This window comes from Grampus griseus (assembly GCF_964374135.1).
Source record: "Grampus griseus genome assembly, chromosome: 16".
Taxonomy (NCBI): domain Eukaryota; kingdom Metazoa; phylum Chordata; class Mammalia; order Artiodactyla; family Delphinidae; genus Grampus; species Grampus griseus.
The window spans coordinates 36,271,351-36,298,135 of record NC_139010.1 but is presented as its reverse complement, the minus strand read 5'-3'; the positions used below and the strand labels follow the sequence as shown (position 1 = coordinate 36,298,135).

General features: G+C 35.5%; 1 protein-coding gene across 3 annotated transcripts in view; it reads right to left on the bottom strand.

The window, feature by feature from the left end:
* Positions 1 to 26,785, bottom strand: part of CCSER2 (coiled-coil serine rich protein 2) — a 164,908-nt gene that overhangs the window by 27,152 nt on the left and 110,971 nt on the right. For all 3 annotated transcript variants that reach the window (XM_082673855.1, XM_082673856.1, XM_082673857.1), the window contains 3 exons: positions 13,765 to 13,848; positions 8,243 to 8,329; positions 867 to 956 (listed from right to left, as the gene is read on the bottom strand). In XM_082673855.1, coding sequence (XP_082529981.1) covers positions 867 to 956; positions 8,243 to 8,329; positions 13,765 to 13,848 — 261 coding nt within the window. The remainder of the gene's footprint in view (positions 1 to 866; positions 957 to 8,242; positions 8,330 to 13,764; positions 13,849 to 26,785) is intronic.

Genomic DNA, 26,785 nt, shown 5'->3' with positions numbered 1-26,785 from the left:
ATCGTATAAACTTTAAAGGCCTATAGCTAAGTTTAAAAAAAGCAGATTGTTGATTACACAAACCATTATAATTCCCTGTTCATTTGTGTTAACGAGGATTCCACTGCTTAAAATAAGGCAAAAGAAGAGCAAGGCTGGCTTATCAGGCATTCTTTTACCATGAAATACCTATTACTTGGCACCATACAATAGGATAACAATGACTGATAGCCATGATGACTCTCTGGCTCAGGCATATCCTGAGCGAGTTCAGAAAGTGTATTTTTAACACTAAACATGTTTTGAGATGTAGTATTTTTGAAAAACAATGAAGAAGCACAGAATGCATGGTTATTTTCTACTGTTTAGAAGAAGCCATTCCCTACCCTAACTATGCCCAAAACATAACCTTTACTGTCTGTATCTTAATGCATTTATACTTCCTAATAGCCTCAATATTTGTTTGAGTAATTATAATAACAATATATTTGAAAAGTCTCAACAAATAAAAAGAACAGGCTACATAATATATTTTCAGAGTCATATGCTGCTAAAGAGGGAAGACTGCATTTTGGACTTCTTTTTCTTGTAGGGCATGGAGAACTACTACTCTCATAAATACATGCAATAAGAGAGAGACTAGACACTCAAATAAAATGACCTACGGTATGCAGAATGGAAAAGCTATTAAATGCACATTCATTCATATAAGACACAGAAGAGAAGCTTTAGAAAGCACAGAAACACCTAAGAACAAGAAAAATCCACTTACCTTAAAAAAAAACTGACAGCCACAGCAGATTCAAAATTATTAGAGTAAAAGGAGTAGAACAAAACATTGAAATAGTAAATGACAAGAAAAGAGGATAAGAGTATGCGTTACTTACAGGAATTCTTCTCCAGGGTGTTTGGGTATATTTATCAGCATATGTGCGTTTTTCCTCTTTAGATTTTTGATGGCAGTTACACCGAGTTGCCTGAACAAAAACATAAATTTTTACATTGGTATAATTCTATATATACACATATACATACAAACAAAGTAATTAGGGTCTTTCTTAGGGGGTTAAAATAAAAATGCAAACATCAAAATCTATTCAGTAGTCTCCCATCTTTTTCACAGACTGGATTTTAGATTCACCCAGCAAGGCAAAATTTTGAGTAGTCAAAATTACCGTTGGCAATCTCTTATACTGCCTATACAACACACTACCTATGATTTTATTTATATAAATATATGTGTATATAGATGTAGAACATATACAGCAATATACAGTATATATAGAATATAATAGCAAAACTTTAAATACGTCCCTAAAGTATTATGGTACTACAATCACTGCAGCACAGTTTCTTTCTTAAATTCATTTTTGATGGGACTCGGCTATTAAATACCACCAGTCCACAATTAAGGTTGTCTCTTCACCCGTGCAACGCATTTAAAAGCCCTTTTAATGATGTGCTGACTTTACTGGACTGGAATATTTTAAAGGATCTCTGCCCTTTGACAAGATCCATCTGACCATCTCAGTTCATAAATAAATTCTCTTCACATGACTTCACTCAGATCATACTCATTCAGTAATTTATACAACACAAAATAATGTGCCTATTGTGTAAACTACGGTCTCTCAAATAAATATCAAATTTTTAAAAAAGGAAAAGATTGATAATGATAATTTCTCCTTGGTGTGAAGTTGGAATACAGCCATATTATTTATTAAACAACCCCCCTGGAGGTAAATATGCTTTCTTGTAGGAAAACCTACATACCAAATTCTTGATTATTGCATCAAGCTAAAATGGTAAGTTTTTACTTTTAAAATATTTACCAATATTCAAATTTTTTCTTAATTGCAATCGGATCATCCCAATTTCCATAATCAAAATAAAATCTAATCAAAACAAAAATCTCTGTAATACAGACGTGTTTCACATTCTTTGTATTCTTAGTATAGACATATTTCCCATTCTGAAACATGGGACAGTCACTGAAACAAAATTCAATATATATGCAGGTCAATCAAGACCTCCTGGAATTCAATATAATAGGAATTTGTAAAGAAGAAAACAGATAATATAAGACATTTATCTTTTTTTTAAAACATCTTTATTGGATATAATTGCTTTACACTGTTGTGTTAGTTTCTGCTATATAACAAAGTGAATCAGCTATATGTATACATATATCCCCATATCCCCTCCCTCTTGCAACTCCCTCCCACCTGCCCTACCCCACCCCTCTAGGTGGTCACAAAGCACCAAGCTGGTCTCCCTGTGCTATGTGGCTGCTTCCCACTAGCTATCTATTTTACATTTGGTAGTGTATATATGTCAATGCCACTCTCTCACTTCATCCCAGCTTACCCTTCCCCATCCCTGTGTCCTAAAGTCCATTCTCTATGTCTGTGTCTTCATTCCTGTGTGCCCCTAGGTTCTTCAGAACCTTTTTTTTTCTTTTCACATTCCATATATACGTGTTAGCATACGGTATTTCTTCTTCTCTTTCTGACTTACTTCACTCTGCATGACAGACTCTAGGTCCATCCACCTCACTACAAATAACACAATTTCGTTTCTTTTTATCGCTGAGTAATATTCCATTGTATATATGTGCCACATCTTCTTTATCCATTCCTCTGCCGATGGACACTTAGGTTGCTTCCATGTCCTGGTTATTGTAAATAGTGCTGCAATGAACATTGTGGTACATGACTCATTTTGAATTATGGTTTTCTCAGAGTATATGCCCAGTAATGGGATTGCTGGGTCATATGGCAGTTCCATTTTTAGTTTTTTAAGGAACCTCCATACTGTTCTCCATAGTGGCTGTTCAATTTACATTCCCACCAACAGTGCAAGAGGGTTCCCTTTTCTCCACACCCTCTCCAGCATTTATTGTCTGTAGATTTTTTGATGATGGCCATTCTGACTGGTGTGAGGTGATACCTCATTGTAGTTTTGATTTGCATTTCTCTAATGATCAGTGATGTTGAGCATCCTTTCATGGTTTGTTGGCAAATCTGTATATCTTCTTTGGAGAAATGTCTGTTTAGGTCTTCTGCCCCTTTTTGAATTCGGTTGTTTGTTTTTTTGATATTGGGCTGCATGAGCTACTTGTATATTTTGGAGAGTAATCCTTTGTCAGCTGCTTCGTTTGCAAATATTTTCTCCCATTCTGAGGGTTGTCTTTTCATCTTGTTTATGGTTTCCTTTGCTGTGCAAAAGCTTTTAAGTTTCATTAGGTCCCATTTGTTTATTTTTGCTTTTATTTCCATTTCTCTAGGAGGTGGGTCAAAAGGATCCTGCTGTGATTTATGTCATAGAGTGTTCTGCCTATATCTTCCTCTAAGAGTTGTATACTGTCTGGCCTTACATTTGGGTCTTTAATACATTTTGACTTTACTTTTGTGTATGGTGTTATAGTGTGTTCTAATTTCATTCTCTACATGTAGCTGTCCAGTTTTCCCATCACCATTTATTGAAAAGTCTGTCTTTTCTCCATTTCTCTTGCCTCCTTTAACAAAGATAAGGTGACCATATCTGCGTGGGTTTATCTCTGGGCTTTCTATCCTGTTCCACTGATCTATATTTCTGTTTTTGTGCCAGTACCATACTGTCCTGTTTACTGTAGCTCTGCAGTATAATCTGAAGTCTGGGAGCCTGATTCCTCTAGCTCTGTTTTTCGTTCTCAAGACTGATTTGGCTATTCGGGGTCTTTTGTGTTTCCATACAAATTATGAAATTTTTTGTTCTAGTTCTGTGAAAAATACCATTGGTAGTTTGATAGGGATTGCACTGAATCTGTAGATTGCTTGGGTAGTATAGTCATTTTCACAATGTCGATTCTTCCAATCCAAGAACATGGTATATCTCTCCATCTGTTTGTATCATTTTTAATTTCTTTTATAAGATAGACATTAATGTCTTTTGTAAGACATTTATCTTAATGCAAGCACATTACTTGTTCTATCCTGACTGCTGCAATTCCAGAAATAATGTCCTGTCTGTGGCCTATGTGGTAACATATGAAGAACAATAACCGCCAAATATTTGAATTTTCCACAATTTGGAAAACCTAGTTTTTAGTGATTTCAATAGATAGAAAACAGCTACTCAAATCACTCCCTCTCCATCTGCATTCTTTATTGCTGACAGATTCTGTTCAGATGCTCACCTTTTATGCAGTCCCATATTCAGGGATTCAGTATCCTCTCTTGACCCAGTGATAGAGTTTGATTAGTCTGAACCAGTCTGATTAATTCCATTCCTCAGTGCTTAAGGGACAAAGAACCCAAATCTAGCCAATAAAACATGAGGCAAGCCTGGGTTATTTCTAAGAAAGTGCTCTTAATTTTTAAAATTGGTATGCTACAGAAAATAAGTGCTTTTCATATCTTTGGGGACTACTGAGTATATGACACATACAGCTATGGCAGACATCCTGTGACCATGAAGGGGTAGCCAAGAGGATTCCAAAAAAGCTACCCTAGAACTTTGCCATTACCCAAATGACCAATTAGGAAACCATGGAAGCAGATGGGACCAATATACTTTCTTGTTATTTAAGTTTATAAATGTTCTTATTTTCAAGTCACTTTTAGTTAGACTTTTACTTAAAACTTAAAACATCATTAGATATGCACTGATTACTAGCTGGGTGATTTGGGACAAATCATCAAATAAGAGTTATTATTTATCATGCACCCATGGGCCAACTGTAGCATTAGAGAGTTTACATATGTAGTTCAATTAGCTATCACAACCCTATATGGTCAGTATTATTTTTATTATCCTCACATATAGAAGAGGCTTAAGAGAAATTAAGTAACTTCCCTAAGAGAAGACGGCTACTAAGTTTCAGAGCCAGGATTTGAACCCAGGTCTATGCAGCTTCAGGCTGGTTATGGCTTCTCAAATATATTACAGTGCTAACCTACTTAAGCTGAATTCCACTTTCTAATGTCTCCACAAAGAAAATTCTACACAATAATTTCATAAGATTATTCTGAGGATTCAATAAACAAATGCATCTAAATTAACTATCATTTAACTAGTACACTAAGATGAAAATAAATGGGCATTCTCAGCACTTTGGAATAAGGTTCAAATAGTCATGCCTCTATACCTTTCAGTTTCATTTCTGGAGCACTGCAATCTGATTTTATATCTGTATATTTCACACAAAATATGAATTTAACACATCATATTGTCGCTATATTTTTCTTGAAGTTTGCATGTAAACATAGGTTAGAGCTGAGTGCCTATTTTTGAAAAAAGATAAAAAGTATAGAAAGCTAGAAATGGAAAAAGACTTTGAAATCATCTAGAAAAAACACATTTTTGATAAAGAAAGCACTAGAGACTGATGGAAACTGCCAATGTCATTCAGCTAATTAATACTGAAGACAAGAGATTCAGCTAATTAATACTGAAGAAAAGTTATCTAATTCCTATTCCGTGGCTCCTCTGATGCCATTTTGCTATTTTTAAGAAGAGCAAATTAGGGATACAAGGAAAGAAAAAAACTGTAAAGAGAAAGGCAATTTTAATTTTGGTAATCTGAAAAATGCTCTTACCTATCTCTACTTTCAGTGGTTTATATCTCTTTAAATTCTCTTGATTTGAACAAGTGACTTCCCAGTTCCACAACTAAACTAAAGGTAGGTGATGGGATCTTCCAAGATAAATACGATTTCTAAGTTTAATGTATCAAATACAGAGAATTTTGAAGCACATATCGCTAAAGAGTAATGTTTTCACTTTTCTTTGCTTTTCTTCCTTTCTTTAGGATTCTCTTAGATATTTCTAAAACCTTTCTAAAAGTTATTTGTAAGGTGAGATATTGTTAAGGATAACTGGCCCAGTCTCTTCAGTAAGTCAGTACAATGAAAAAAGAATAATTCTAAAGTAAAAGAGACTTAAGGAATAACTAGGTGTAATGTACAAATGTACAGGATATTTTTAGAACTGCAGAAATCTGAATATGGAATGGATATTAGAAAATATTTTAAAAATTACTATTAACTGGTTAAAGATAATATTTCAGCTAGGAAGAGAACATTTCTTATTTTTTAAGAGGCACACTGCAGTTAAAAAGGACACTATTAAAAGTTCTCAGCATAAAAAGCTATATCTTTCATTATTTATTAATCATATATCAATATAAAGTGACCTCTTTTCATAATTTTTTTCAGTCTTAGATTTCTTCTTCTAATTTTAATACTGCAACTTCAGTTTTTTAGATGAGAATAACTTTATTGTCTCACCCAACCTTTTATATTCAGCATTATTGTGCTGTTTTACTTTATCTAAATTTCCTTTATACAAAGCAATTAATGGATTTTGCTTTAAATCCTCAACAAAGCTCTCTCCATGAGATAAGGCCATTTGCATTTACTATTATATTTATTACATTTGGTCTAATTTCTGTCACTTTACTTCTGCTGTTTTTAGACATCCTTGGTATTTCTCTACTTTAGATGTCTTCTTACTTTCATCTTTTGCAAGATACATTATTCTAATCTACTATTAGTTATCTTAAAGCATTTCACAAACATTTATCTAAGTATATAAAAAGAATAATTTTAGATACCCATTTGTAGATACACAATTCAGTGCTACTGACTTCTTCAGCATATCCCTTAACTCTTTTCTCAAACCTATTTTATTTAATCTAAATATTTACAAAAATTAATAGCAATTTAAAATTTTAATTAAAATTTTTTATTTCAAAACATGTTTTAATTAATAAATTAATATTTTTTAACATTAAATTATATATAATTACATAAGATTAAATAATGAGCATTAAGTTTTCTCCCGTTAGTAGTTGGGAAGTTTATCCCACCTAATCTCTCTAAAGATGGTTTTCATTTCACCACTCATTCATTTTAATCTTTATTTCCTTATTCTTGAGGTTTTTTTTTTTTTTTTTTGCAGTACACGGGCCTCTCACTGCCATGGCCTCTCCCGCTGCAGAGCACAGGCTCTGGACGCGCAGGCTCAGCAGCCATGGCTCACAGGCCTAGCCGCTCCGCGGCACGCGGGATCCTCCCAGACCGGGGCACGAACCTGCATCCCCTGCATCGGCAGGCGGACTCCCAACCACTGCGCCACCAGGGAAGCCCTTGAGTTATTTTTAAATTTCTCTCTCAAGCATTTAGGATGCATTATTAAATAATTTTACAAACATAACTGGGTGGCATATTTTTCAATATGCTAAAGGTCTGAGAATGTATCTTTGTATATAAATAAAAATGCATTTAGTTATAAAATGTGAGGGTCATAACCTTTTTTTCTAAAGTGCACTAGATACAACTTCTTGTGCTCTGTAACAGATTTTTGCAAAATTTGAAGCTTAATTTCCTAAAAGTACCTTTTCTTCTCCCTAATAATTGGTTGGGTTGGGTTTTGTCTTTAGTTCTTAAATACGAACACTGGTCTTACTCTTTTCCTTTTTAATCTTATATGTGGTAGGCCCTCAATTTGCAATATTCAGTTATTCTTTTTTCAGATTCATAAGTTTTCTGATACCCTTAATCATAACATCTGATCCATCTGTTCTTACTATTTATTCATAAGGTGGATTCTGATCTGACCCCAATGGCTCAGAGCTCAATATATTATATCCTTTATATTCTGAGTGAGATTACTCCTTCATATTGCTGCATTGCTTTGCTATGTCAAAATAAGTTTTGACTTCCAACAAAGATTTTCTTTGGCCTCTTGTGATTGTTATGCCATTATATTCTTGTTATCCTGGCCTTTTATTATTACAAACCAAATTATAATTAAATTCAAGATACAGCACATACAGTTTTCATATGGAACTAACATTTGATATCATAACAATTATAAAATTATAAAGATTCAGACATATCTCTGAGAGATCACTCAGTATCATCCATGGGCAAGAAACATTTTTTTTTAGAACAGCCATTCTAACAGACAGCCATTCAGATTCCTAAGACTAAACACCAGTTTCGTTCCTCAACAACATGAATGTAAATTGGTGAATTTCAAATACCCAAAACAGAGGCAACTGAAAATGGATTGAGTTTTTCACCTTGAAAATTTATTATTTAGACTGAAAGTTAAACCACATACTTTAAGAGAGCATGTAACTTAAAAATAATACAATATTGCAATCTTAAAAGCTAAAAATAAAATCCAGTTTCAATTCTGGCTAGTTTTATAAAAAAATATACATATTGCCCAGTTTGAAAAGCCTGCACTTTACATACTACACTATAATACTTACAAGCTGATGTTCTAATAGTTGGATTTTTTCATCTTTTTTCTTTATTTCATCTTTAAGTTGTTTTATTTCATTTAATAAATCTTCATTCTGAAATATTTTAAAAAATTTAACATGAAGTATTTAATTGTATTTAAAAACACTAATGAGAAGCATTAAATCAATGATGAAGACTGAGTAATGAATTGGTTGTTTATTTAAGGGGGAAATTCTTCTTAAATATGTCAGCTATTAATCCATTAAAAAAAAAAAACCCATTTTGGTCTTCTAAGAATTCATAGTCTAAGGAGTCTGACACGTAAACAATGAACAGTAATAGCAGCAACAGCTAACATTCATTGAGTATTAATCAGGCGCCAAGAACTAAGTACCTTTTAGGTATCTAAGTAGTTGATTCCGACTGCAACCCTGAGGTAGGTACTATTATCCCCATTTTACAGACAAGAAAATCGGGAACTAGGCCACGTAGTAAAATAAATTACACACAAAACAGTAACTTCAGCTAGATTTCAAGGAATGTATAAGAGTTGCCTGTCAGAAGAAATGAAGGCCACAAGTAGAGAAAACTGTGTAATTAAAGGCACAGAGTCATTTCATGGCTGGTTCAGAAATCAGCAGAAAGATAAACGTGCCTGAAGGATAACAAGGAAGATTCTTTTTCCATGAGCTACTTTCATGAGAACTGCCTAAATCAAAGAGTAAATACCCTGTTAACTTAGTCTAAGTTCCTAATAGTATTAAGAGAAACCTATTGTCAAGGTTAGCAGGAATCCAGTTACATTTCCAAGTATAAGGTATCATTACCCTATAGTTAGCCCATTTTGTTTACTGCTATTCAATTATCCAGAAATATATACTGAAATATATACTGAAATATATACTGATGAAGTAATATATATATACTGATGAAGTAATGCAAGCAAGGAAATCACAGTTGACTCTTGAACAACACAGGGATTAGGGGCACCAAAGCAGGGGTTAGGGGCACCGAACCTCTGCAAAGTCAAAAATCTGGGTATAACTTTTAGTCGGCCCTTGACATCCACAGTTCCTCCACAACCACAAGGCTCACATCCTTGGATTCAACCAGCTGCAGATCGGTGTAGTACCACAGTATATATTATTGAAAAAAATCCGCATGTAACTGGACTCATGCAGTTCAAAACTGTGTTGTTCAGGGATAAACTGTAGAATATATATGTGAATGATACATCTTTCCAGAGAGAAAAGTGAGCAAATAATTATAATGTGTTGGTCATGAGCAAAGTATACACTCGTCTTCAGATATATTGGGAACAAAAAATAATATTGCAGTCTCATTAACAAGAGATTGGAAACAGACATTTTATGAAGGCTTTCACATATCAAATAAGCATCGCAATGGGGAAGAAACAACAGGGAAGAAAATATTTTTTAAAATGCTGTTATGTATACCACAATTGGGAAAGACTAATTATTATATATAAAAAATGACTTCCAGTTGAATTTAAGGAGTTTAGGGCCTTTAAAAAATAATATATCAAGACTAAAAAAAAAAGATGGACTGCAAATCATGAAGGACATATTTTTAAACTAAGTGGCAAACTAAGCTATTAAGAAATGATAAGTATATTTGATTATATAAAAATTTAAAGCATCTATACAATTAACATTAAAGTTAAAAGCTGGTGAAAACCTATGCTAATATGACAAAGAATTTATAACTCAAGTGTATTAGGAGACTGTTCAAACATATAAGATCATTTCTAGGCCCCAATAGACAAATAGTCAGTTCTCACAAATATACATATAACTGGAAAAATGTTCTATTTGACTTATTGAAGAAATACAAATTAAAGTATTAAAGGTATTGTTTTACAGGTATTAAATTGGGGGAGAAATACTCAATGTGATTAACAAGACTGCAGAAAAAATGGTACATTATCAGACATAACAACTGACGTTTCTGGACAAACGTATGCCTGTATATACAAAAGTCATAAAAATTACTTGCACTCTCTGATTCAGTTATCCAACTCCTATGCCAAAGAAATGATCCTAAGTACGAGAAAACCTATAATAAGATATTCTCTTAAAGTTACAAATTTAGAATTGTCCTGTAAGAGGACAACTGAAATACAATACAGTAAGCGACTTGATGGAATACTACACAGCCATCATTCAGTCATGGCTAGGTTCTGCTGGTGCTGGAGGAAATGGACTCAAAGCTGAAATCAAAACACAGTATGGTAATAACATTTATAGCCGACATGCATATAGCACTTACTTTAGAATAGGCACTGCTCTAAGGATTTTACACATAAAGACAGGCAAAGGAGAACACATCAGGAAATGGGTAATTCCAGTGTAGTCTTAAAGGATAAGTAAAAGGTTCTAAGGACACAAAGTGTGTCAGGCTTTGTATTTTAGGGTAAGGGATTCTATAAGACAATACAGAGATGGGGACAAGCATAGCATATTTGGAGAATTACAGGCAGTGATGCTGTCACATGAAGGCTGTGGTATACAGTGGGGAGCAATGTGGTTAGTAAATTAGGCAAGGGCCAGATCATAGCGGGCCTGAACATCAAGCGTGGCTTTAGTCAGGGAGTAACAGATAGATCTGCATTTGAGATGGCTTTGACAGCTGTTTGGAGGATATACTTGACAAGGACAACGACAAAACTAGGCTAGGAAACTGGTTATCAAGATGTTGTAATATGCCAGGTAAGAGCAGGGGCCTGACCCAAGAGAGTGATAATAGGGAGGAGAAGAAACAGGAGAAAAGGAGATGTTGGCAATTCACTGCATGAGAGAGAAGAGCACAGAGAAGTAGTCAAGACTGACATCTCCATTTCTAGCTTAGATGATATAGTAAATAGAAACAGAGAATGAAGGAGGAGAAATATGTCCAAAGAGAAATACATATATGTATATTGGCAGCGTCGTGCAGCTCATGGGATCCCTGACTAGGGATCGAACCTGGGCTCCTGGCAGTGAAAGCGCTGAGTCCTAACCACTGGTCTGCCAGGGAATTCCCCAATGAGGAATATTTTTGAGTTTTAAATACATTGCTAGAGGTACACACACCTCTTGAGAGGTGTGTTAGAGGTATTCCATCTGTGAGTGGGACACACAGTGGAAATGTCCAGTGGGACAACTGGATTACCAAGTATGAGAGAGACTGATCTTATGTGTTATCAATATATATGTTATATATGAAATCATGACAGTAGAAAGTTTGATGAGGACTGGACTAAAGATATAAATCTACATTCTAAAGAAGAAAAGGAACCTACAAAGAAAATGGAGGGGGGCGATGTTAAGGGGTATATAGGGAATTCAGACAGAAGTGACACAAAAACCAAGGGATAAAGCTTGTAGGACGACAAAGGCCAGGCCAAATGTCTATTTTCCCAGGTTTCCACATTAACTGGAAAGGTAGTTTAAGGAGAGTCAAGAAAAGGTTTATTCGATTTACTGAATTTAGGATAGGTAAGATACAGAAATTTATAAGGTGAGGATGAAGGGGAAGTTGAGAAAGCACACTGCACAGAGATGAGAGAGGAGGTCTTTAACTGCAGCAGAAGATAAGAGTCCAGAACACGAGAAGAAAGGTTGGTTTTCCACAGCACAGCGGTCACTTTTCCCTACAACTGGAATAAAGTGATTGAGAGTGACATAGACACAGACTAAGTCAGAAGGCAGGCAGCAGAAGATCTTGCTTGAAAAACACAAGGCCACCTGCAGAAGTTGAGAAGAGTAGCTGAGAAAGAGGCTGAGGAGAGTGGCCAATGTCTGGAACAGCTCATCAAGGGAATGGGAGAGACAGCTGTCCTGAGATAAAGGAAAGACTGTAGACATGGCAGGTCCAGTGTAGATTTTAGACCCTAAAATTGTAATGGTATAAGTCACCATATTTGTATCATTTGAAACTGAACTGCGAAACCATCTTGGATAAGAAGATGACATACTTGGGGATTTGCTGATGAAAGTGAAGGACAGTCTAGTGTACTGGGCTGAGACAGTGTGAGCTATTGCATCTCACCTTGGAAAGAAGGAAGAAAGACTAGGAATGATCTGCCTGAAAGGAAGGCACTGGGGACAAGAAATAAATACATGATATGTCTATCATGTAGTATTAAATTAACAGACAAACTGTAAAGGAAGATGGACAAAATGAAGACATTAATTCTATAAAAAAAGTTGGAATTAAACTTTTTTTCTTTAAAAAGAATTTCTTTACATGTAAAAAACTTTTCACAAAAAAGAATTCAGGAAAAAAGTCAACTTTACTCTTAAAATATCAGTCACAAAACTTAAAAAAACTGAGATAATCAGAAATCATCTAAATCAATGGTTCTCAATTGAGTATGCAAGTAAAAGTTTTTTAAAAAGAGATGTCCTACTGCAAACCTATTATTATACTCACAATAGGATGGAAGCCCAGAGACGGGAAGAAATTTATATGACAACAGGTAGGTAACATGTTGAAAAGCCAAGATTAGATAACCAGATGTGACTACTATCCTATATTCTTTTGATTTTGTGTTTTATACATAAATTTGTTCCCAATAGGTCACTCCACATCCTATGAGAAAATTACGTTTCTCTGACCCCTAATACCAAGCGTGGCCACTTGACCTGTTTTGGAAACGACATATGTTACATCCAAGCAGAATCCACATGTTATTATGCCAATGCTACTTTCCCTCAGGTACAAAAAACATGTCCCAGGATAAGTGCTGATCCTTCAGCCTGGATCTCAGAATGAAGAGGACACGTGAAGTCCCATTGATCTACAACCAAAATGCAACATATCGAGAAATAACAAGAAATAAACTTTTGTTATTGTAAGCCACCAATATTTTGAGGTTGTTACTACAGATAAGCAGTACACACTGACTATTATACCTTGAAAACAGAATGTGAAAGGAAACAATAATTTTACTTGGAAACATGAAAGACATCAAGAATACCTGTATGTGCTTAAGAAGTAAATATGTGATTCAGGTAGATGCAAAAAACAAAAAGAGCTTTCTTCAACTAAAAATAGACCTCAAGATGAGAACTATAAAGAAATACACCTTCAAACACTAACCTGCATCTGCATTCTATAATTTTATCATTAAACATGAAAAAAATAAATTAATGTCATTTTCATTAATATTTCTTCAATGTTGTGATTATATATGAGAAGTACCTATTAACTGTTTTAATTTTTGTTGGTAGTCATATTTTAAAAACTGTTATTCATAATTATAAAAAAGAATTTAATGATTTTTATTTTTTTAAAAAGAATCCTGTACCAATATTAATACAGGGACAGATGATTATCCAACTGATAAGACAAACTCAAATTAAAGCACCACAGTGATATCATTTTAACTTAATAAGGTAGTAAAAGAAATCTGATTAAAATCCAAGACAGCAAAGCTGCAGGTTTTAATATATTTATTATTAAATGTTTTAATTATTATTGCTTTATAATTTTAGTAATAAAAAAATTTTTTGAAAAATTCAGCATGACTACCTAGTCATCATACCTTGTATATTTGATCACCATCTTCTGGTTCTGGACTAGATGACAAGGAGAGTTGAACATCATGCAATGAACCACTTTCATCATGCTGTCAGAAAGAAGAAAAAGAAAACGTAAGATTAATACAATTAACTGCAGACACTGAATTCAACCTGAATTCACCCCAGGCCAAATATAAGCATGGCAAACAGGAAATAAGATTTTAGAAATCTCCTTTTCATCTCTATGCACTGGTAGAAAGAAATGTGGAACAGGAAACAACAGAGCTCAGGAAAGAATATTTTGTGGGAATAAATAACATACACTATACAAGTCGATGATGCAGAAAGCCACTGAAAGTTTTAAAGTGGGAAAAGGAATATGGGAAATTTCCTTAAAAATTTTAAGACTACCTCACCTATGAAAAATGTAAAATAAAAGTCAAATTAAGTCTGATTTGAATCAGCTGTGGTGTTCTGAGTATAAAGGAGTCAGAAACAATAATATTAAATGGCTCAAAAAGGTTTGACCATGGGCTTCCCTGGTGGCACAGTGGTTGAGAGTCCGCCTGCCGATGCAGGGAACGTGGGTTCGTGCCCCGGTCCGGGAAGATCCCACATGCCACAGAGCGGCTGGGCCTGTGAGCCATAGCCGCTGGGCCTGTGCGTCCGGAGCCTGTGCTCCACAACGGGAGAGGCCACAACAGTGAGAGGCCCGCGTACCACAAAAAAAAAAAAAAAAGGTTTGACCACAAAAATCATTTGATTAAAAATACTAGATACATATTGCATGACTCTATTTATATGAAGTTTGAGAAAAGGCAAAACTAATTTATGGTGCTACAAATCAGAAGAACAGTGGCTGACTCAGGGGAAAGGGGTTATTGACAGTAAAGTGCATTATACTCCATAAGGATGCTGGAAATGTTCTATGTCTTGTCTGTATGCGTACATACAAATGAAAAGTACAAGCTTTACACTTAAGACGGGTACACCTTAAGCACTTTACTGAATGTATGCTATACCTCAATTTAAAAAATTGAAAAAATTAAATTTTTGTCCTTAAACTCAATTTTTTAAAAATGACAGAATAGTATTATGTCCTACCCCTTGCTGAAGTGGTTTAGGAATAACCAGCTGAAAAATGGCATGTTCAATGATTCACGGACAACCTTAAGAAAGATGAACCAGAAAAGAATATGCCTGGGATGATGGTGAGGGACTGAGTCCCTGACCAAGGCAGTACAACTGCGGCTCAATACCTTATTTGTTCAGATGGTACCTAGCTGCCTTGGGACACCCACTGAGTCAACAACCTTCAAGGAGTACTGCCATAGCAACCTTCCTCAGACCTATCTGTCCTGAAGGAAATCTCCCAGACCATGGAAATGTCCTGTATTGAAACAGGAGTGCTAAAATAGGAGACATAAGTATGTAGATCATTTTCTTCTTTACTTATTGTACTGTATACCTATTGAATCAGAATCTCTAGCGATGGGGCCTAGGAATGAGTATTTAGAAAAATTGAACAGGTTAACAGTGATTGACAGTGAAGTATTAGCAGTTGCCAAATTTCCAGCAGAGATAAATTACATTTTTATTGGTGATACCATACAGACATTAAGAATCTGACCTGAGAGAGAATGTAACATCCTAATGAAGAACAAATGTTCTCAGAAAACATTAAAAAATGTTTAAAAAAAAGAAAAAGAAATTTTACAAGATTCATCTCAGTAAAAAGTTTATCTCTGCCTTGACATATAAAAACAGGGCCAGTCCTACAAACAAGTATATATTTGAGAAAAAAGGACTGTAAAATTTGACTTATTTCCCAACATCCACAATAACTTCCTGCCCAGTGCAGAGCAGGAACCTCAAAGAAGAGGAGGACAACATAAACTCAACTGCCTTGGACATGGGGGTAGTCGTGGGAAGAAGCAGAACAGGAAAAATAATACATCAGTTTTCACTGTACAGGAATAAAAAGGTGAGCCCAGGGAAATGGAAAATAAGGAAGTCATAAAGAAAATGACTCCAGGAAGTTGTATGTAAATTACTAGATTCACCATTCCTGAACACCACAGTTGCTCGTAACTGATCCTAAATAGCATTTCAAAGACTTTGAGAAATAAACTAAAACTATGCCCAGGTCCCAAGCTAGCCTTTGGAAGGTGTACACTCAAAACAGATGTGGCAAGCATGGCCGAGGCTTTGGAAACAACTGATATTACAACCACAATCCAAAGGTGGCTAATTAGAACTTGCAGTCTGACCCTAATCAGATCATTTGTCTGCTTTAAAAAAAAACAAAAAACAGGGCTTCCCTGGTGGCGCAGTGGTTGAGAGTCCGCCTGCCGATGCAGGGGACATGGGTTCGCGCCCCGGTCCAGGAAGATCCCACATGCCACAGAGCGGCTGGGCCCGTGAGCCATGGCCACTGAGCCTGCGCGTCTGGAGCCTGTGCTCCGCAACGGGAGAGGCCACAACAGTGAGAGGCCCGTGTACCACAAAAAGAAAAACAAAAAAACCCAAAAAACAGTATTCTCCATAAGATTTAAACAAGATCCAGAGTCTCACAACACAACATTTGAACATCTAAAATGTAATCCAAAATTACTCAATGTAAAAACAACAAAGAAAATCTCAAGTCACACAGAAAAAGATAATCAACAAACATCAATGACAAAATAAAAGAGAAGTTGAAATTAATTAGAAGATTTTAACAGAGCTATTATAAAAATTCTCCAAAAGTAAGGATGAAATCTTAAAGGGAATGGTAAGAGAAAGTCTCAGCAAAGACAGAATATACAAAGTGGAAACAAATGAAAATTTTAAAACTGCAAAGATTCAATAATCAAAAATTTTAAATGCACTGGATGGACTAAATTCCAGCATTTGAGGTAACAGAGGGAACTTGAAGATATATCAACATAAATCATCCACTCTGAACAATGAAGAGAAAAAAAACAGAGCCTGCTGCAGGAGCTGTGGGGCAATAACAAAAGATCTAATATTCATATCATTGAAGTCACAGAAGGAAGGGTGTGAGGCAGAAAAATATTTGAAGAAATAATGGATAAATACACCTCATATCTGGTGAAAGACATGAACCTACACATTTGAGAAGCTCAATTTAAAAGTAGAGAAAATAGAATGTGCTCCCTGAACATAAGGGAATTTAACTGGAAATTAATAACAGAAAAATTATCTTCAAACACTTAGAAAGTAAATAACAAATTTCTTTGATCTGTGGGTCAAAAGAAGAAGTCCCAAAGTAAATGAGAAAATATTTTGAATGGAAGGAAAATGAAGTCACCACATATCAAAATTTGTGGAATGCAACTAAAGCAGTGCTTAGAAGGAAAAATTATTGTATGAGATACTTATATTAAAGCAAAGGTGTCAAATCCGTAACTGGAGCAAATTAAAGCCAAAACAAACACACAAAAATAATAGAGAATAGAAATTAATGAAACTGAAAATCAAGAAACGGAAATCAATAAAACCAAAGCAGGTTTTTTGACAATTGCAAAATCATTAGCAAAACTGCAAAAAAGGCAAAAGGCATTTATAAAGTGGCTATTTTTTAACAATAGCAACAACAAAAATAATGATAATGTGAAAGTCTGGGGTTTTTTTTGTGTGTGTGTGGTAAGCGGGCCTCTCACTGTTGTGTACTCTCCCGTTGCGGAGCACAGGCTCCGGACGCGCAGGCTCAGCGGCCATGGCTCACGGGCCCAGCCGCTCCGCGGCATGTGGAATCTTCCCGGACCAGTGCACGAACTTGTGTCCCCTGCATCGGCAGGCAGACTCGCAACCACTGCGCCACCAGGGAAGCCCAAGTCTAGGATTTTTAACTGACTCCATTAACTCACAATTGTAAATACTTTCCCAAAAAGCGCATTCCATTTTTTCAATATTCATTTGTCTCATAATTTATATACCTGATAAAGGACTTATATATAAAGAACTATCAAAAATCAATAATAAAACAGACAAAATTTTTGTTAATAGGCAAAATAGACACTTCACCAAAGATACACAATTGGAAAATAAGCATACAAAAGATGCTCAATATCATTAGTTATTATGCAAATGCAAATTAAACAGTGAGATACCAACGTATACCTATGGGAACGGCTTTTGAAAAATATTGACAATACCAAGTGTGGACAAGGATGTAAAACAATTGGAACTTTCATTAATTGCTGGTGGGAATACAAAATCATATAACCACTTTGGAAAACAGTTCGGCAATTTCTTAAAAAGTTAAATATATACTTACCACACAACCTAGCAATCCCCACCCCCAGGCAAGAAATGAAAACAACCTCACATGAAAATTTGTGCATGAATGTTTACAGTGGCTTTATTCATAATTGCCAAAACCTGGAAAGAGACACAAATATCCTTCAACTGGTAAACAGATAAACAGACTATGATATATGCATACAGTGTAATACTACTCAGTAATAAATAGGAAGAAACTACTGGTACATGTTACAGCATGACTGGATTTGAAATGCATTACAGTAAGTGAAAAAGCCAGACTCCAAAGACTAAAAAATATACAAGTCCACGTATGTGACAGTCTTGAAAAGGCAAAACTGCAGAGACATAAAACAGATCAGTGGTTGCCAGGAGCTAGCAGTGGATATAGGGATTGACTTAAAAGGAAAAAAGAAAAGAAATTTTAAAGTGTGATTATAATAGCTGCACAACTGCATGCGTTTGTCAAAGCTCACAGAACTGTACAACAAAAAAGACTGAATTTTACTGCATGTATATTATACCTCAATAGAACTGTAACAGGTTGAATAGTGTCCCCCTAGAAATTCATCTAACCCAGAACTTGTGACTATGACTTCATCTGGAAATAGGATCTTTGCAGATATATTCAAGTTGAGGTCATAATGGGTTAGGGTGGGGCCTAAATCTAATATGACTGGTGTCCCTGTAAGAACACAGAAATTTGGAAGCATGGGTCATGTGAAGATGGAAGCAGACTGGAGTGATGCATCTACAAGCCAAGGAATAGCCAGGATTGCCAGCAACCTCCAGAAGCTAGAAAGGCAGGAAGGTTCCTCTCCTAGAGCCTCAAAGAACACATGGCCCTGATGACATCTTGATTTCAGATGTCTAGCCTCTAGAACTTTGAGAGAATAAATTTCTGTCGTTTATGCTGCCCAGCTTGTGGTACCTTGTTATGGCAGCCCTAGAAAACTAATGTAAGGCCTAATAAAACAAAAGAAAACAAAAAGAGAGAAACACCAGATAAATCTCAACAATCCCAAGGAAAATAAAGCTGACACAGCAATATTATTATAACACACGGGTTATAATTAAGGTATAATTAAAGATGAAAAGTATTAATGAGGATAAAGAAAGGCTTTAATTAATGACCACAGGAACAATCCACCAAGAAGATGTGCCAATCATAAAGATTTATATACCTAATAAAATATCCTAAAGATACTAAAAGATTAATATAATAGATATACCACTACATAAAACATAGAGAATATATATCCTAGTCAAACAAACGTAGAACAGTCACAAAAACTGACCAGGCTCCAAGCCAGGGGTTAGTTAACAAACTATTGTCCACAGGAGAACTCCAGTCAACTGCCATTTTTATTACAGTCCATGAGCTAAAAATGGTTTCTACATCTTTAAATGGTTACATTTTAAATAATTTTATTAATATCTATATAACATCAATTTTGCCTCTCAGCTGAAAAGGCTAAAATATTTACTATTTGGCCAAGGAAAAGTTTTCCACCACAAAGGAAATATCAACACATTCCAAAGAATTTATATCATATAGATATTATTCTTTACTATTAATGTACTAAAATTAGAAATTAATTAAAAAGCGAGTCTCATATTTCAAACCAATGTTTTTGAATACTGAAAAAATTCTTCTAAATAAAATAAATTTATAGTACAGCCCAAGACAATTGGGAGTCATTAATGTTTAAGTTATTTCTATGTCTCAAAGGAAAAAAAAATCCTTCCAATTTTTTTTAACAGACTAGTAGTCTAGATTCAACAGATCAAAGAAGGAAAAAGCTATTATTTCCATCAAAGCACAAGAGCTTAAAGATCATGAATATAATCTCCAATCAATAATAAAACCACCTACCCTCCAAATAACTTTGACCCTAAATAATGGTAGTACTCGCTATAAAACCTTGACTAGGATGAGAAGTGTTCAGGTCAAACATTTTGAGACATTAGGAAACATTTTGAGACAAGTTTTTTTAAGCATTAGATGGGGGAAAAGCATAAAATGTACAGAAAACATTCTCTTTTAAAAACACTGAATAACAACCATGCATGCAATTTTCATGCTTCATACTACACATACTAAGGAGCTAACAGTTATTGACCAGTGCTGGGAACTGTTCTAAGCATTTTGCATAAACATATTTAATAAATACATAGATACAAAAATAATACATAAAAACTATAAAACACCACTGCACAAAAGTAAGCAATTCATAGTTAACTGATTATCGAAGTATTCTGGCTGCTTTACTAAGTGAAGTGTCTTAGTGGGTTCTAGTTAGGATTTTTGAATTCTGGATGCAATTAACCTTAAGTTAATTGCATTCAATTAACCGTAAGTTGATTAACTCTCATGTCATTAACTCTTACAGCATTTTACTAAAGATTCCAAAAGACAGGTAAACCTTCCTCTGTCCTAAGAGGAAGATGTCCATGATCTTCCACTTTTCTTTTTGACAAAGCAGAAAGGTAAACTTTTATTCTAATATTAAACTCTTCACATATTAACTTGTTGGAAAACCGTATAACAAACTCCATCTTACCCAAGTGGTTCTTCCATGAGTTTGCAAAAACTGGGATCTTCCTATGAGTTCCAGAGCAGCTGCAATGGACATGGACACTTGAAATGACTAACCAAAAGGTTTGGCAGCACTGACCAATCTCTGCTGACAAGCAGCATCAGTGATGTCAACAAAACTGCCTTGTGTTTCAGATATGCTACAACACAATCACAAGAGGCATCCTAGGAAAGGGAGTAGAGGAAGAGGAGAGATTTTTTTCATTTTCTTTTCAAAAGTCACTTTTTAAAAAAACAAAAGTATATATGGATGAACATCACATCACAGAATGTGTGCACTGAGAATAGTTTTTTGAGTAATACTGTAATTCACCTATGGGACTTAAAATCTAATGATTCAAGCTACATTTGGAAAGATTTTAAAGATATGGAGTCACAAAGCCTGATTTTCAGTAAGTGTTTCAAAGATGAGTTGATCCTCACAGATGGTTTGGGGCAAAGACATTTTCAAAACAGAAAACTCTCCCCGGCATTCAAATTGACTAGAACATTGTTATATATGGGTAAAGTCTGTAATATTCTAAGCAAACCTTACTTACAAATATCTTCTGTTTAAACTTTTTTTTTTATTAAACCTAATTGTTTAATTTGTACATATCTGACTCAGGATATCCTTTTCTGTAGGTTTCTTTTGTCACTTAAAAATATTAGTTGTAGATTTCTTCTAATTTTTCTACATTAAAAAAAATATATTTAGGGCTTCCCTGGTGGCGCAGTGGTTGAGAGTCCACCTGCCGATGCAGGGGACACGGGTTCGTGCCCCGGTCCAGGAAGATCCCACATGCAGCGGAGCGGCTGGGCCCGTGAGCCATGGCCGCTGAGCCTGTGCGTCCGGAGCCTGCCACAACGGGAGAGGCCACAACAGCGAGAGGTCCGCGTACCGCAAAAAAAAAAAAAAAATTTAACTCTTCAAACCACCTGAGTTTACTATAATATAAAACAAGAAATTAAATAATTCCTTCTATACTACTGAGTTTTTCTCAACATTTATTTCAAAACCCTTCTGTGTCCAACTGATTTTAGTACATACTTCAGCACATATTTCTGGGTTTTCTATTCTCTTCCACTGCTCTAAGTTTCCATTTGTGTCAATATTATAACCTGCTCTAAAGGGTTTTTCCCTCCTTCTCTTTTTGTCTTTCTTAATGTACACAAATCTTACACTTTGGTGTTAACAATTTTGGAGTCATTTTGATTAATCCCCAGAATAAAACTGTTGTGATTTTGGCTGAAATTGTATTACATCTACCAATAGTACAAGGAAGAACTACAAACTCCAATCACACACTCAGATTGTATCTTATCTTTGCTCTTTCAAACACATCGTTCTTCCCAGCCACCCAACACCCACTCCTCACACCCCCACCGTGGGAGATAGAGGTCTCCCATGTGCCTCTCATGGACTAGACTCCCTGGCAATGCCTCGGAGAGAAAGGCTAAGGAGTTCCCATGAAATCCGGCTTCAGGGGAATTAGCAACTCTGTTTAGGAGCTGGATGGACCCTAACAGTACAGTGTGTCCCCCAGAAGTTCTTGCATATGGCCCAGTCTATTCCTACGTGGGTTGGACCTGGAGACTGATCCCAGGGAGCCTGGATGTCAAGTCAGTGTGACACGCCAACACATCATTCTTACAGTTATTTAATACTCGTATGTTCTCCTAGACTATAATGTAGCCTTGATTACTACATTAATATCCATGGATTAAGATAATTTTTATAATATTTAGCCTCCCTATAGAATATAAGTATCGGTATTTTATCTAAATCTTTTATACAAAGTTTTGCAGGGTTCTTTATAAAACATCACAAACATCTCTCAGATTTATTGATGATTTAATGTTTTATTGATGCAGTGGTTATTTCATTATTTCCAATTTAAATCTTTGATTTATTATCCTTGAAGTCTTGAGTATAGTACTGTTTACCTGCTGGAGCAGGTTTTTTTTTTTTGGACCATGTCCCACAATAAGGAATACATTTTACATCATAACCATGTACATATATACTTGAATATGTGTGCATGCATGTGTGTGTATGTTTGCACGCATGTGTCTAAAAAAAGATGGTGGATGGATAGATGGATGGTAGACAGAGAGATACAAATATCACACTAAAAACAAGTTTCACAAAACAATATCTGTCCTTATCATGCATACGTGATGCCCCCTAATAGTTTCTATACCATTCTACTTTATTAGGAAAAAAGTCTAGTTATGATGGACAAAATTTATTTCAAAACCCACTAACCATTTGTAATGTGTAGTTTTAAGAACAATGCACTAGATATAGGAAAGGATTATGTCTTCTTTCTTTTTATCTTCATTACTACCACAATCCTTGATACTCAACAAGTGCTTAATAAAGTATACTGAATGATGAAATAACAATACATGGATACTAAAGTAAATGGAATTAGCTTTTTGGGCAGCTACATAAAACTGTAAGCAATGCAAGCAATTAAAAAACTTTCACATTTTTACCTTTGTTGATGTTTCTATTGTCAGTAAAATAACAGCTAACACTTACTTATTAACTGCTTTCTATGCATCAGACACTATGCTTAGCACTTTATCTGAATTTCCTCATGCTTTCTTTATAACAGTCCTGAGATAGGAGCTAGTATAATCTCTATTTCTTTTATGAGGAAGTCTAGGCATAGGAAATTTAAGTAATTTAATTTATCCAAGATAATTTATCCACAACAAACAAGTGGGGAAAATGGCCTAAATTCAAATTCTGATTTTTTGAATACATCTATTATTATTAACTTTCATCATTATTCTAGAGATTCGACATTACCCCAATTAACCCACAACAAAAACAACTCAAATGTCTATCAATGGGTAAATGGATAAAAATAAAATTGTGGTGCATACATGTATAATGGAATACTATTCAACAATAAAAAGGAATGTATTGAAACTCACAAAACACAGATGAGTATCAAAGCCATTATGGTGACTAAAAAATCCAGCAACCAAAAAAAGCACACATTGGATGGTCTAGAAGAAGACAAAGCTTTTAGATGAAATTCTAGAAAGGACAAAGCTTTAGTAACAGAAAGCAGAGCAATGGCTGTCTGGGCCAGGTTTGAGAGAAGACTAACTCCAAAGGGACATGACAGAACATCAGCAGCAACAGCAGCGTTCTATACCTTGATGGTGGGGCTGGGGGTTTCACAACTGTGTCTATTCATCAAAACTCCAGCTGCATACTAAAAATGGGTACACTTTACTTGAATGCAAATTCTACCTTGATAAAGTCAATAAATTTTTTAAAATTTGCTTCCTCTTCCTCCTCACTTTCCTTTATCTTCCTGAATAAGCCAGCAGGTGAGACAACAAAAGATAAGTCTCCACCCAAAACGACAGCCCAGCATAGGGTTTCAGAGTCTAAGTGGGTTGAGAAACATGTCCCTGCAGGGGGTCAGCTTACCAAGGCAAGTCAGAGCTCAGAGGAGTAAAAAGGGCATCCACAGAAAGGATGGGGGAAGAAAGATTCCAGTGTCAAACCTGAATAGAATGAGGAGGGTGCATGCACACAGGGGCAGCCTGGTCTGGGCTGTCAGAGTCTAAGCTGAGTGGGGTGGGTGTACTCCCACAGGAGGGCCTGGAGAGGGCTACCAGAACTCAAGCAGCATGAATAGGGCACTTATGCAGGAAAAGGCCCAGTGCCAGGTGTCAGACCCAATGAGGGCTAAGAGGGCATCCACGTGCAGGCATCAACTGACACGTGGCATCAAGCCCAAGCAGAGTGAAGAGGCATCCACAGGAGGAGGAGACTGGTGTGGGGTGTCAGAACCCATGGGGCTGACAAGGAGTCAGAGCCCAAGTAGGGTGAAGAAGGTGTACACAGGTGAGCAGCCAGGCATGGGGATTCAGAATCTTAGAGGGATGAGGAGGGCAACTGCACAGGACAGGTGGTGAGAAGCTGGTTATAATCAAGAGAATTGGTCAAAAGAGTAAGTTTATTAAGGTCATCAAAGTCAAGAGAAAACTGAGGAAGTACTACAGTTCGAAGACATCTACAGAAACATGACAGCTAAAAGCAATGTGTGATTCTAAACTGGATCTTTCTGCTTCTGCTATAAAGGACACTACCAGGACAAATGGTGAACAGGCTCTAAGGATTAAATGGTGGTAATGTGTCAATGTTGATTTCCTGATTTTGAAATGCAGAATAAAGCCACAACTAAATATCACTAGATTCCCATCACACGACAAAAATTAAGAAGTGTGATAATACGAAGTGTTGCTCAGATGTAGAACAATGGAAGAAAAAGCATCTATTACTTGAAGGAGTGAAACAGATTGAACAATTTTGGAAAATAGTTTGGTATTTGTAGGGTGGAATATTTCTATGCCCCATGATTCAGAAATTCCACTCCTAGTTAGTTACTCCAGAAGAATTTTCACACAAGTATACCAGGAAAAGTTCATATCAACATTATTTGTCATGGCAAAAAAAAAAAAAAAAAAACTGGAAAGAAACAAAATGGACATCAGGAATAAAATGGAGAAAGAAATTGTTCACAGAATTGGACAGTGCAAAAATGAAAATTAATGAAGCAGAACTAAACGTAAATATGAAAGAACCTTAAAGAAAATGCTGAATGGAAGAAGCAATTCACAGAGAAATACTTACAGTATAATTTCATTTATATAAAGTTCTAAAAGAGGCAAAAATAATATTCATGAGGACACAAAGAGAGACAGTTAAAAATTAACAGAAAAAGCAAGGGAAATACTAGATTCTGGAAAGGGAAGGCACTACAATCAGGAAGGATCACATAGGGAGCTTCCTAATGTCTCGTTTCTTAACCTGGGTGGTGAGTACAAACCTGTTTCACATTATTCATTAAGGTGTACCCTTATGTTGTATATGCTCTTTTTATGTATATTTCATAAACTTATTTCTCCTGGAATGAAGAGAAAAGTCTGGGGATAGAGAAGCATAAGTTCCCTGACTTTTCTATAGTTCTCTGCCACCAAGTGGCAATCATTCAGCAGCTCCTCAACTCTTAGTGCACCCTCCCAGGATGCTGCTGCTGTAAATATTTCATCCACCTGCCACTGCACCCATGCATCCACTCCCCCCCATACAGAGACAGAGAGATAGAGACACAGGAACAGAGAGAAAGAGTCAGAGGCAGAGACAGGCAGACAGACAAAAGAATTATGTGAGGGACAAGTTACTGGTTTTATTCTCAACACTGGAGCTGAGAGGAAAAAATAAATCAAAACATTTGTATATCATACTTGACAGTTCATAAAACACTACTATATACCCCTTTATTTTTATCCCCAAAAAAAGGTAGACAGGGTATGAATCATCAGGATCAAATATTTTGCAATCCCAAAGAAAAATGTCAGAAAAAGATACCATCATATTCTTCCCATTACTCCACCTTAGATATTTCATTTCTCACTCCAAGGTCAGAAGAGATGCTCAATGTGATAATACGATAAAAGCATACAGGAAAAATAAATGAGAGAGTGAAGAAAATGGATGAGTATAACCACTCTGGAAAACCGTTTTACAGTATCTACTAAAGCTGATTCCACTCACAGGTATATACCAAACAAAAATGCACACGTATGTTCACCAAAAGACATATACCAGAATAATGTAGCAGCTCTATTCATAATAGCCAAAAACTGCCTAAGTGCCTATCAACTGTAGAACAAATGAAATAAATTGTGGTATATTCACATCATGTAATACTCTATAGCAATAAGAACAAATGAAAAAAATGAAATAATTCACAAATATAATATTGAGCAAAAGGAGCCACACACAAAAAGGAAATATAATGCATTCCCTTCATTTATGTAAAGTTCAAACACAGGCAAACTCATCTATGTTTTCAGAAATCAGATAGTCACCACTAGAAATGCAGGTTAATGACTGAAAGAGGCTTCTGTTCTGGGGTCCTGGTAATGTTCTTTTTCTTGCTGGGTGCTGAGTCCATGGGTATTTTCAGTTTGTGAAAACTGACCGAGATAGACATTTATGAATTGTACCCTTCTCTATGTGCATATTATGCTTCAAGTGGTTGAAACAGGAAGTACACAATTAAAGTAAGGAAATAAGACACCACTAAAAATTTTTTTATTCTGTATGTGCCCTTGTCTTCAGATCAGGATCAATAGTTCTTATTTAAAATTCTCTAAATTAG